Consider the following 13452-nt stretch of genomic DNA (forward strand, 5'->3'; position numbering starts at 1 on the left):
CAGTGATTACAAAATACCAACCAACATTCTTATTTTCTTTTATTTTCATTTTACACACTATTTTGTGTTTATTGCTCACAAGGAGATAACGAACGATTCTTCATAGCTAATTTGTTGTAATATCAAATAATATATAAAGTATATTCATACTTCATGCGTGGAAATGGAATCCTTTAAAAGTTTTCTTTACTAAATATACTAAAACGTTTAAAAATTCCTCTAAAAGCTTTAAATTTTATTTTAAATTAATAATTTTCATCTATCTCTACGAACAAGTTGAATGATACATCAAATCATTGGACATATTACTTTGCAGAGAGAAAATAGTTGCCGACACGACAAAACACTATTATGGTATGATAAAGTGAACGAATATACCCGTAGTCCGTAAGCGCAAGACTTTCAATAGGCAGCAGCTTAGCTCGCCAATCGAAAGTTCTGGTGGTTATGACGTTGACAATCGGAATGACGTTAAGTGGGAGTAAGGTGGTGAAGAGAGATGTGTTTTCGGGGAATATGTCACCTTTCCCCCAACATTTATTGACATCTGTCTTAGTCGTATTAGCGATATGGCCTGTTGAGCCACCGGAGATTATAATAGTCAGCTTAACTCTGGCATGCCCCACGGTACGTTTCTAGCATGTAGGTGGAACTCCAGCTATTATGAGAGTTGTTAATTATAGCTTAAAATATGTCTATTTTCATCAATCATAAATTGTAATAGCATTTTTGATTTAGTAAAGGGATATATGAGTCGACTATTATCAAAGCCGGCAATGTGACTTTTGGACAATTATTGGTAAATCAGAAAAACGAATTATTGACTTTGTATTCCATTGGCAGTCACAAAAATATTCTGATCGATATCTTAGATAAATAACAGGTTAAGTATTAACCTTTATTTAATGCAGGTTTTGAACCGTATTCTTTGAAGGAGACGATTATATTCAAATCAATCTGTATTGACATATCAATAACATTTTTTTGTCCAAATGCACAGATTGCCACCTTTGATAATAGACGACTCATATATTATACTCTGAGGTCTATCACTAATCCATCACTTCAAGCATAGAATAAAGACCAAAAAGATACGCAAAATCCATAGACAAAGGAAAGTGAAAGAAAAAGTCAGTGTCAAATCAATGGAGGTCATTGCATTTTTGTGCATTTTCTAAAAAAATAGAGAAGATTTGAATACGTTTTCACAGAAATTGAATGTTTTATTAAAATGTAATTTACTTTACGGAACAGGTTTGTGAGTAATTAATAATACAATTGTTTTTTCTTTCCTTCGATGTCATGTGTCAAAATGAAGTCAGCGAAATATTTTTCTTTTGCAGATATAAATTGAAACCTTAAGAATGGCCGACCAATTTTGTTTACGCTGGAACAATTTTCAATCGAATATTGTGAGTGCATTGGATTCCTTAAAATGTTCTGAAGATTTAGTTGATGTGACGCTTACTTGTGAAGGTAGAAATATCAAGGCCCACAAAGTCATTTTGTCAGCGTGCAGTCCGTACTTCAGGAATGTGTTCAAGGTAAATGACTTAGGACATTAATAACCTTCATATTCATTTACAAGTAAGTATGTTATGGTATATGCAATGTCATGCGAATACCAACAATATACCTACTTACTACTAAATGTATGCTATGTTCGTTTATGCACCTAATAAAAGGATTTTATTTTCAATACTTTTTTAATAAGGGTTCTACAAAATTTTATTTTACTTTTTTTTTTTTTTTTTTAATTATTTTATTACAGAAAAATGTAAGGATACTTTAATATTTTGTTAAGTAAACCTAATGGTTCTATTGAATTTTATCAATGAAAATTTGTGTTTATCTCAGGAAAACCCATGTCAGCATCCAGTGATCATTTTGAAAGATGTGTCTGCAGATGATATTGTGAGCTTGTTATCATACATGTACCAAGGTGAAGTTTTCATTGAAGAGAGTAAATTGTCTTCATTTCTTCACACTGCTGCCTTATTGCAAGTGAAAGGACTTACTGGAGTAACTCAACAGGTGATGAAAGTTCTATGTTTATTACATTTGAAATGCTATAGAAATGAAAAACAGATTCCAATATACCATAGATAACTTTTATTGATGTTGTGACCAACAACTACAGTAAAAAACCAAAACAAAATCTGTTGATGCTTCCATTAGCAGATTTTATGGGTAAATTGGAAGGGGTAGTAATGATAATCTCCCTTTAATAAGTTACTAGCGACCCGCCCTCGCTTCGCTTCGGAAACATTAAAACACACATAAAACAAACAAAAAAAAATTTTTTTTTTAAAAAGTAGCCTATTTTCGTCAGGGACAATGTCGGCTTCTAATGGAAAAATAATTTTTCAAATCGGGTCAGTAGTTTCGGAGCCTATTCGAAACAAACAAACAAACAAACAAATCTTTCCTCTTTATAATATTAGTATAGATAACATTACTAAAAAAAAATTGCTATTTGTTGTTTTTTTTTGTGTAAGCCTTACTGAACTTTAATTAAATGCTCATATTCATTTAAAGATCATTCAAAGTATTTTTGCTTTGATGGTGGTACAGTTTTAAATTTGTTTATTTTACAGAAAGAAAACTTTACATCACCTAATACATCAAACAAACTATACACTCAGTTAACAATTTCATCAAGACCACACCACAATGCCTCCCACAAGGATGCAAAGTTACCAGGACTAAAGAAACGCAGAAGCAGCACTTCAGACAAGCCAAATGATGTGTCAGTCGGTGACAGTTACAAAAAAAGCAAGGTCCTGGATACATGTGATATTCCTAGATTAAACAATTTTTCACAATCTTCCAAAATTGACAATGTGCTTCCTGTTGAAAACAATGTTGACAAGAAATGTGATGGAAAAAATGACTCTCCACTAATAACTGCCAATGGGAAAAGTACATCATCTCAGGTTTGAACTTATTTCCACTAGTATTAATTTCATTTCAGAAAAGTATTGAAGCTGTGACCGCATAATTTAATATTCTATATTGTTTCCAGGTGCATGATTGTTCAATACCAATGAAAACCGAAGTGCTTGATGATAATTCAACTGAATTATCAACTGCCATTCTATCAGAACAAGATGACAGCCTTCCAGATTATGAAAACAGCATGCTTGCAAGGTCCTTGTTATCAGGTAAAGAAAAAGATTGTATTATCATGTTGAATAATTGACCACCTGCCCCTTATTATTTCAAAATTGCCATGCTAGCTTTAAAATAAGGCAGAATGAAACTTAATTGTGTATACTTTCGTAACTTAATGAAACACCTTAGGGCCACATTAATCATTTACTAGCCAAAAGTGGATCAAAAATGAATATATAATTAACCACATATTACAATTTATTTAAAATAGAAAATAATACTGTTTTACAAACATTGATCAAACAATAATTAAATATTTTAAATTTTCTTATTCTGGCATGGTGGCATTGAGAAAAAAGTTGTTTTTTCGAAATTTACGCTAAGATGTACATTGATAGTGAGCATACATGGTCTGAGATCATAATCCATTTGATGTTAATTGGAAAATGCTATGCACCTTGAGACACAGATCAAAATTGAATTTAGCCAAAATTAAATTTGCTGCTATTCTAAAACTTCAAGGTTTAAATAAATTTCTCACTTCCTAAGACTTTGCTTTTTTGCCTTCCTGAGTTTTTGCTGATACATTAGGAAGTTTTTTTTATTTTTTTTATTGCTTAGATGTGTGGACCTGCTCACAGTCCACCTGGCGTTAAGTGGTTACTAGAGCCCATAGACATCTACAACGTAAATGCGCCATACATTCAAAAGTCTCAAGTATAGTTACAACGGCTGCCCTACCCTTCAAACCGAAACGCATTACTGCTTTACGGCAGAAAAAGGCGGGGCGGTGGTACCTATCCATGCGGACTCACAAGAGTGACCACCTACACTACCACCAGTGATTACGCAAATTATAATTTTGCAGGTTTGGTTTTTATTACACAATGTTATTCCTTCACCATGGAAGTCAATCGTGAACATTTGTTAAGGTCTTATTTCATTAGAAAAATTGGTACCCCCGCCTGTGAGATTCGAACACCGGTGAATCGCTAGATGCGAATGCACCGGACGTCTTATCCTTTAGGCTACGACGGCTTCTGACGGAAGTTTTATTTATTTGGTAAAAAATGAGTATTGTATTGTATTTTCAGGAATTAATCCTTCAAAAAGTGACAGTGCCAGTAATTTATCAGGAAAAAAAACAGTTAATATTGGAGAAATAGGTCCCAGTAGATCAAAAGATTCAAACACTGAAACTGTTTCACACAATAATTCATCTAGGAGTCCAATAAAAAACACATCTGATGAAGTACAAGTAAAACCAGAAAGACAGTCACCAAAATCTGATGTGGAGTATGAACCAGAAGTACTTCTCTCTGAACATCAAGATGGTGATACAGAGAACACATATAATCAAGAACAATCGCAGGCTTTATTACTACTTGCTGGCATGTCCACTGTACCAGGTTTGGGAGGTGGAGCTTCAACATCGCAAATAATGTCCCACCAACAATCTAACCATGCTGCTATTTGTGGGGATTGCCCGCATTGTGGAATGAAATATTCTAATCAGTCAGCACTCAAATATCATGTAAGGTTAATGCATTCAGATTTAACGAATAGATTGTGTTGCTATCTGTGTCCAAGATCGTTCACAATGCGTGAAACTTTTAAGGAGCACATGTGGACAAGTCATGGTCAAAGAAACTAATTATTTAAATTATTATGGTCTTATATTACGTGCCTTAGCCTCAGTCCCTTGTCAATTAGGACAAGCCACTATATAAGTAAAATATTTTTAAAATGTGCCTTGTTAATAAAGTAATAGCAATGAAATCATAGTGATTGTTGACAATTTTTTTGAAAGTGTTTTCGGCCATCTAATGTTAACTAGAAAGAAAACACCTTTAAAATGAGGAACGATATTTATAGGTAAATTGCTGAGTACAGGAATGTTCGAGTATTTTTATATACCACAATGGACACTTAGGAATTAAAATTATTTATAAAATATACTTTTCAGTGATTCTGAAAGACAATTTATTTGACATGAAAATGTGTATGAGTGAGTTAATTTACTTATGTTATATATGCTGGAGATGGTTCCTTACGAGTATGGTTGTAATAAAAAAAAATAAGCAAGAGGAAATTTGTTGGGTCTCTAGTATGTCCGTGTCGAAATTCAAACATAGTTTTTATAAAGATAAATTTGATCCGTCTAATACAATTTTGTACTAAAGTGAATTAAATATTTTAATTGAATTGATGTAAGTAGAGACTGACGTTAAACTCTGCAGTGTTTTAATGTAAAAAAAGACCAGTTGCTTCTTTTCTATTTGATATAAAATTATTTTTACACTGTAAGTAAATTTGTTTTTGAGATCTTGAGAAAAAATTATTTGGTGCAAAACTAATGTGATTGGTGCTATATATTTGGTGTTCTAAAATTTGACAGTTCATTTTATAGATTATTAAAATTCTTTTAGTTATAATTATGAGCAAGCTCATATTTTATAGTTTTTAAATGGTTATTTTTTTCTCAATAATGTACGTGTAATGAATAGTTATGTAGTATCCAATATTTTTCTCTATAGAAATTCATATAATTTTTATTTCTTAACATTTTAAATGTAATGTTGGTTACTGCCAGCACAAGAAAAGTGCTATGTTTTGTTTCCATCTATATTTTGATTTAATTTGTTCCTAGTTCAAGTCTTGATGTTACAGGTTTAAGACGCCAAATAATTTGAGAATATTTATTGACTTACATTGAATGCTGTTTAGTTATTTATTTTTTATGGAAAATTTATACATGTGTGCTGACCGACGGAGCTTAACATACAGTTATGTAAAGAAGGGAATCAATTAAAAAGTTAATATAAAGTTTCTGTCTCTGCTATTGTTCGCGCAATAATCGAAATTCGACCATAATACCGCAAGATTTAGACTAATTTTGTGTGCCACATGTCCTCTTTTGCTTTGTTCCTAACATTTTGAGAAAGAAACTTTAATTAATACTGTTATATATTATTATATTACATTTATAATATGTTTTTAATTAATAACAGTACAAAAAATAAATCGGACGGCAAACAAAGGAGAAAATGTACCAATTTTTATTTATCTAAAAATGATGGAATCAGTACTGTGTCCATGATTTTGTTACAAAATCAGTCACTTAAACAACGAGCTGTAATACTAAGGGAATATTTAATTAATTTTCGCTTCAATTCTACGCCACGTATCCTGTTTGGTTAAATATTATTTTGTTTGGTAAAATGTGCCAAAACAGTTTATAAAATAGCTAGCGAACCGATATTGAAAAGTTTCAATGTTATTTTTAAGTTACCTGTAGTAGTATATTGAGTAGATTGTTTAGTTTACGTAAATATTTAAATGAACTCTTATATTAATATATTTAATTTTGTTATCTCAACAATGTATTTGTAAGAAAAATTATATCGACTCGATGCGCCCAACGTATCGGATGCCATTAGTGAAAATTTGTTAATTAATGATTAGTAATTAAGATAGATTATGAACGTACATTATATTATAATATTATGTACCAATTTAGTATATTAATAGTTTTAATGGAGATATTATTTACATTGTGTAATGTAGTATTGTTGAATATTTTATTCAGAATTTTACAAGATTTATTATTATGTTATAAATAAAGATTTTATGCTTCGTAAAAATGTGTTTTAAGTCTTTTGGAAAAAAACACCTACCAAGTTACCTTGAATATGAGATACCTATTAGAACTGGCCCTACTCTCGTGATGCGTGGAGCCTGTTTTTAATTAAAAGTGTAATGTAAGATTTTCACTGTACGATTTTTTTTTATCGCTTAGATGGATGGACGAGCTCACAGCCCACCTGGTGTTAAGTGGTTACTGGAGCCTATAGACATCTACAACGTAAATGCGCCACCTACCTCGAGATATAAGTTCTAAGATCTCAGTATAGTTACAACGGCTACCCCACCCTTCGAACCGAAACGCATTACTGCTTCACGGCGGAAATAGGCGGAGTGGTGGTACCTATCCGTGCGGACTCCCAAGAGGTCCTGCCACCAGTGAAGGTGTATAGCGGCATTCTGGCTACTACGGCATTCGGTTAAACTTTTGAATAGTCTGGATGAATACAGCTGATCTGCTGATGTTTGACGCTACTAAGTCTAAGCTTGGCAACTACAAAGGTAAGTATCCCGGAGGAGTTTAGGTGGTTAGTAAACCCTAGGGTCCGCCCTTAAGTTCGTTCAACCCTCTTGGTGAAATTCGAAGGCCAATAGAAATCCCTCAATCACAAAAAAAGATTCTGTAGAAATTAATTTATTAGGCTCTAAGCGATAAGACCGCTCATTGTCATTTTTGTGTTTAATATTTTATATTTGTTTTGATTTAATAATGGTATTAAGTAAAGTTTACTTTACTCTACATGTACATCTAAAATTATACTTTGCAATAAAAAAAATGTTACATATTGTAAATAACAGTTACACGGACGTTTCATATTTTAAGTCACTCTGGTTTCTATAAAATTTCCTTTTATACAGCCATTTTATTAAGTACATTTTATACTGCCACTGATCCCAAACTCCATTGCAATACAGCTCAAACTCAATTATTTACATTTCTCGTCTTATTTTTTAACCAGGAAACCCACAAACTCTTACTATTAGTTATAAGCCTCTCGGCTGGCTTTTTCATTGGTTATAATTGTATAAATTCAACGAAAATTATTCTTTCATTTACGGTACGAAGAATATACCTACTCGCTTTCAGATTCCCTCACAGAAAACCTAACAACTTAATTGTTTCTCCAGTAAACAGTTAAGGAATATATAAATATATATTTTTATAAAAATTAAAGTTTTTTATGGATTTATGCCAATTGTTAATTATACAATTGTCCATTTTTTTCTGTCTGTGTCCGACCTCAAAGCTGTATCGAGCCTTAAGATAAACAATTTAACTAGATATCTTTCAATTATGTAATAATTTTATTTTATCCTACTGACTTTTTACGTTCAAGCGGTAAAAAATCGCCATAGATTCTTATCGCCGGAGCCTCTTAGGTGGAATAGACTTCTGTCGACTGCAAAGTACGCGCTACTTCTTCATTGTGCCATTTTCAGAAAGGTACACGGTAACAATAGCTGCCAAAGTAGCACTCCCTGTTATCACAATGATTTAGTGTTTTATCGATTGTTAGTCTTAAATTTTTAGAACATTTTTCTAATAACTCATTTTACATTTATCAGCCACTACAGATTATTTTATTGAATGCTGAGAAACGGTTAATGAAATGTTTATGACGTAATTGTTTTTTGAAATTAAGGTTGCTTAATCTTCAGAGATGGAAGCCACGTAAGAGCAATCTCGAGTCGAGTCTGTCGGCCTTCAACTACTGGTTTATTACGAATTTATTAAATAATAAAAGTTAAAATTATCTACAATAAGCGCGATACTCGCATTTTTTTCTTCTATTTAATTGCTGATAGTAACCTAAGGCGCTATTTCAACTACGTACAGTTTTGTAGGTGAGCTCACTGTGCTCATTGTGAAACTCTCTCGCATCGGCCCTGGGAATAGCAGTGCTTCCCTTAATCTATCACCGAATCGGAATCGAGACATACTGAGAAGCTCGTCTTGCCCATTAACGCAAAAAGAAATGAAGAAATAGATTTTGTACATTCGTAAATAAGGTAAGAACTGAGAGATTGTATTATAATATGTTTCATTCGTAGGAAGATAAAAATATATTATAATATTCTTAACAATTTTTCTAATTAAATACGTACATAACAAATGTTCAGGAATGACTTCCATGACGATGAAGAAATAACTCCTTGTAATAAAAATCAAATCTGCAAAAATTATAATTACTGGTGGTAAGGGTGGTATTGCGAGTTTTTTTATTTTAAATATTGCACCTGTAGGCAGACGACGAGCATAAGGCCCATCTGATGGTGATTGGTTACCGTCGCTCATGGACGTCAGCAATGCCAGAGGCAAAACTAAGCCGCTGCATACCGTAAAAGTCCATTAAGGTAGGTAACCACAGAAGCAGTAATGCGCTTCGGTTTGAAGGGCGGGGCAGCCATTTTACTATAAAGACTGAGAGTTAGAATTCACGTCTCAAAGTGGGTGGCGACATTAATGTGGTTTATATTTATGGGCTATCTATAACACCAGGTGGACTCTGAGTTTGTCACTTTCATAATACCAATAAAAAAAATCTCGCAAATATTCAGGGCTGTTTTCTAGAAACTGAAAAAGTGCAAATTTTAAGTACCTAATAATTATGCAATATATTATTGTTACCTGAGAAGAATTAGTTAATAAAAAAAATCATCTTCTGAACTTCACCTAAAACAACGCTGAAAATGTGAGACAACTTTAGTAAGTACTGGAAGTTAAATCACAGCTTTCAAATATAAAACGAACGATCCTAAATAATACGCACAGGGAATATTTAATATATTTAAAATAACACGTTCGACAATTTTGTTACACAAATCACACACCGACTTACGCTAGTTTTGCTCATTATTGAAAATTCATTTTATTTAATACTTCATTTACATATAGAACTACATTTATAACAAACAAAAACATGTAGATCTTAGCTAAACAATATGAAATGAGAAATTGTTATATATAATATAACAATTATGAGCATTTGCCTCCATTATTGCATCCACTCACATACTCTCAGTTCATTTTCCATATGATAGGTACATTCCAATAATGTGGTTATACAAAGTGCTCTGCCTCCCGGACGCTTCCACTATCGAATTATAACGTCAATATGCCTCTACCAACGTCCAATATTTCATTACCAATTTACTGACATCAGACTGAAACGTTCTTGTCCCAAAGCAAAAGTTTTTATTAAACGATATTAATATATCGTTGTTTTCATTATTCTCGATACAATACACAAAAAGTAAGAAAAAAAAACTTAATTAAAATAAATTTAATTTGAAGACGTTAAACGGTTTATCGTAAATATTTAACGAGTTTTTAATTTTTAACGTATTTTAGTCGATATATTCTAGTTTATTTTACAACTATAATTTGTCTGGCACTAAAATAGTGTCTAGCATAAGCAGCGCTGAAACGCGTCATAATGTACGACCTGTAGGTTGTGGGTAAAGGCGCTCGAGGAAGCCCCTTAATGCGGAGACAGCTCCACTGGGACGATATTGATCGTCATCCGCTGTCAGTGGCCGAGCGCCCCTATTGATTCGCGGCAATCTGCATGATAACCCGCGCCTGGCTTCTCTACCGACACTCCACATACACTGGAACATACTCAGCGCGTTTGTATATGATGATCTTGTAAATCGTTATGTCGACGCTTATATTACGCTTTTATTAGCTTCAGACGTATGTATGTTTGTAACGGAATCTTTGAACATGATTTTGACCCCCTTCGAAACGTTGGATTAACTCCAAATTTGGTATACTTATTAAGGACCGACGACAACACAATATAAAAAAAATTGAAAAATTTTAAATCCAACTAAAAAATAGAAAATAAATTTTAATAAATTTGAATTAAAAATAGTGTAAGAAAATATGATTTTATTGTAAAAAAGCGTGAGGTACATAGTACATATCAGTAGTTATAAATATTTTATGAACAGATATAGTAGAACAGTAGAAGAGTTATTTTGATAATATCCTGAATTTTTTTTTAAACTATTATTTATGTTAGATATAATATGATAATATTCTGATTAAAGTACAAACAGTACAACGGAACTGTAGCAACCGATGCGTATACATTTCATAACATTTACTTATCCGTTGGATAACGGACGTAATATTTAAAAGTTCGATGTTCGTAGCACGTGAACTGTATTAGAAACAAGAAATGGACTTATGAAGAGATTATTGCTGTTATAAATGAGGAATACGGTAGGTTTTTGAAAGTGAAAATCCTTTAGTAACGGATTATTGAACTGGAACCGTCGCGTCGCAAAGTACGTGTTCGCTGGAAGCCGGTGGGCGGCTCGCATCAATGAGCCAGCCTTCGTATAACTTCGTGCTCCTTCGGTTCGTTGTTTGGTTGCATCGCAGTCTGCTCCTTTTCGCTCCTCATACTCACAGCACTTAAAACTACTCATCTGTTTAGAGCGAACAGTAAAAACAATTTGACGTCTCACATTTATGGTAGTGCAAGTGTATTTACATTGGCATTACCTTGAAAAATGTACTACGTTAATGATTAAAGCCCTGTAAGGTATTTCATTAGTTATTGCTTAGATGGGTGGACGAGCTCACAGCCCACCTAGTGTTAAGTGGTTACTGGAGCCCATAGACATCTACAACGTAAATGCGCCACCCATCTTGAGTTATAAGTTCTAAGGTTTCAAGTATAGTTATAACAGCTGCCCGATCCTTCAAACCGAAACGCATTACCTACTGCTTCACGGCAGAAATAGGAAGAGAGGTGGTGGTAATTATAGAAAATAAAACGAGGTACTTTAAGTGTTAATTAATTAATCGAAACATGTGAAATAATAACATTACTGCAAGGATGTAATCTCAATAGTTATTATTCATTTTCATAGTTATTCGTCCGAATGTTACTTTGAATCGGCAGTGCGACATGAGATCTCATTTATCGTGATTGTTACCAACTTCCGATCCGCCTCACGTCGCCAACAACTGTCGATGTCTTAAATAAGTCCTTTCAGTGCCCTTGGTCGCTAGCAGCCAAAGCACAAGTCACCGCACACGTCGTGTTTGCCGCAGATTTCAACTAAAATGAAGAATTCGACATAAATGCCCAAGTCCGCTGAGTTTTTCGCGGGGTCTTCTCAGGGGGTCTGATCCGGTGGCAAGGGCACTCGTAAAGCAGCTGTTTTTGAAATGTTAGGTCGTTTTGGGGGTGCTCGGCCACTTGCTACCAGTCCATCTGTTCTGGCTAAACAGCAAGTCTCTGGAAATATTGTAACTTTTCGACACAAAAAAATAAATCCACCCGAACGAAGTCGTTATTCCAATGAAGCTGAAAAGGCTTCCGGGTAATCTAAATAGTCGCGCGTATAAATAGTTTGTAATAGAAGAATCCATCGTGATAACGCTTAGTCCTCAAATCTGAACGCATTATTGCTCATTGGATAAAATATCCAAGGCCGTGGTACTAACTAATAATAACTAAGCTCAAGATCTCAAGTAACACGTAGCAAAAAGTATTGACTTTACAATTTTGTGAAGCTCTATTGAATATGAGATCCAACCCATAGTTAATGGTCACCGTTACTCATAAGTGTACACTATTCCGAGTACACAACCAAGCCGACCAATCTGTTAAATGTACGCAGCGGTTTGGCTGTGTCCTGATTGTCTTGAGCAATACTGGTTCGTCTATCTACAGAGGCAAAGAAAATCAAACACTATAACTCTTGCCTTAGATGATACTTGCTCACTTGAAAGTTGCTGGACAGATATCGTTCTTATAAATAAGAGCGCTTATAGTATTTTTTGTGTTTAATGTTTAGTATAAAAGTCTTAAGCCATAAACACATTATCATCGAATCTAAAGGAGAACAAATTAATTACTTTTAAAGTAAACCGGCAAAGAGTTATTGTACACAGAAACTGGATTGTACCGTTGTATTGTTTCATGAAATATAGCTGAGCAGTTAACGAAGTTCACTTAACTTACGGATACTTGTACGGTCTCATGAGATCTTACAGTCGCAAATTGGGTTTTTGAAACGTGTTTTAACGCCAACCAGTCAAGGGTTAGTGCTATGACAGATTACGTGACGATTACAGTAATAATTATGTGATTATGTCCTTGTTCAATCTTAGGCTAGGTACATCTGTTTTTACGCAACATGACCAGCTCACAAAAACTACTTTTCCGCATTTATTATTGTCATTATATTATTTCCGACCATTTTCAAATACTTTACAGTTTCTGTATTTATATCGTATTTAATATTAGTTTTAATTGTGTCTACGACTCGGGAAGATAATGAATTCTAGATAATACACCGTACTAGTTCCTTGCACTAAACACATCAGAAGCCCAGAGCCGTCACTGTGGATACGGCAACGTCGTATATTCCTTATGCTTCAATAGAATTTACAGTTAATTGGTACGCAAGTGAACTGTTATACCGGAAATTTACCGTCTATATTGACGTGCCGTATACAGTGACGGCATCGAACCGTGGTGATGCGGACAGACTTTAGGGCCATTAAGCAGCAGGTTCGGTACTGTTGTTCCTCATTTAAGTCACGAAGTAACCGTGCATTTTACTTTCTAGAGTTAATTAGCCCTTATTCCAATCATGTTCAGATTTGGACCTCACGTTACTAGACGGACGCTTTAGTATCATGTGTACTACTGTAGTTACTTATTA

The 13452-nt window shown here is 33.7% G+C and overlaps 1 protein-coding gene across 1 annotated transcript; it reads left to right on the top strand.

Annotated features, from left to right (window-relative positions):
• The first annotated feature begins 1104 nt into the window (after window positions 1-1104).
• Window positions 1105-6758, top strand: LOC114244245 (uncharacterized). Its single transcript, XM_028175999.2, has 6 exons — window positions 1105-1258; window positions 1344-1544; window positions 1858-2034; window positions 2598-2936; window positions 3026-3164; window positions 4209-6758. Exons 2-6 carry the CDS (start codon window positions 1365-1367, stop codon window positions 4766-4768), a joined length of 1395 nt encoding a protein of 464 aa, XP_028031800.2. The 5' UTR covers window positions 1105-1258; window positions 1344-1364; the 3' UTR covers window positions 4769-6758.
• Window positions 6759-13452: the final 6694 nt, after the last annotated feature.

The sequence above is a fragment of the Bombyx mandarina genome, chromosome 22 (assembly GCF_030267445.1).
Source record: "Bombyx mandarina strain Sakado chromosome 22, ASM3026744v2".
NCBI classification, from domain to species: Eukaryota; Metazoa; Arthropoda; class Insecta; order Lepidoptera; family Bombycidae; genus Bombyx; species Bombyx mandarina.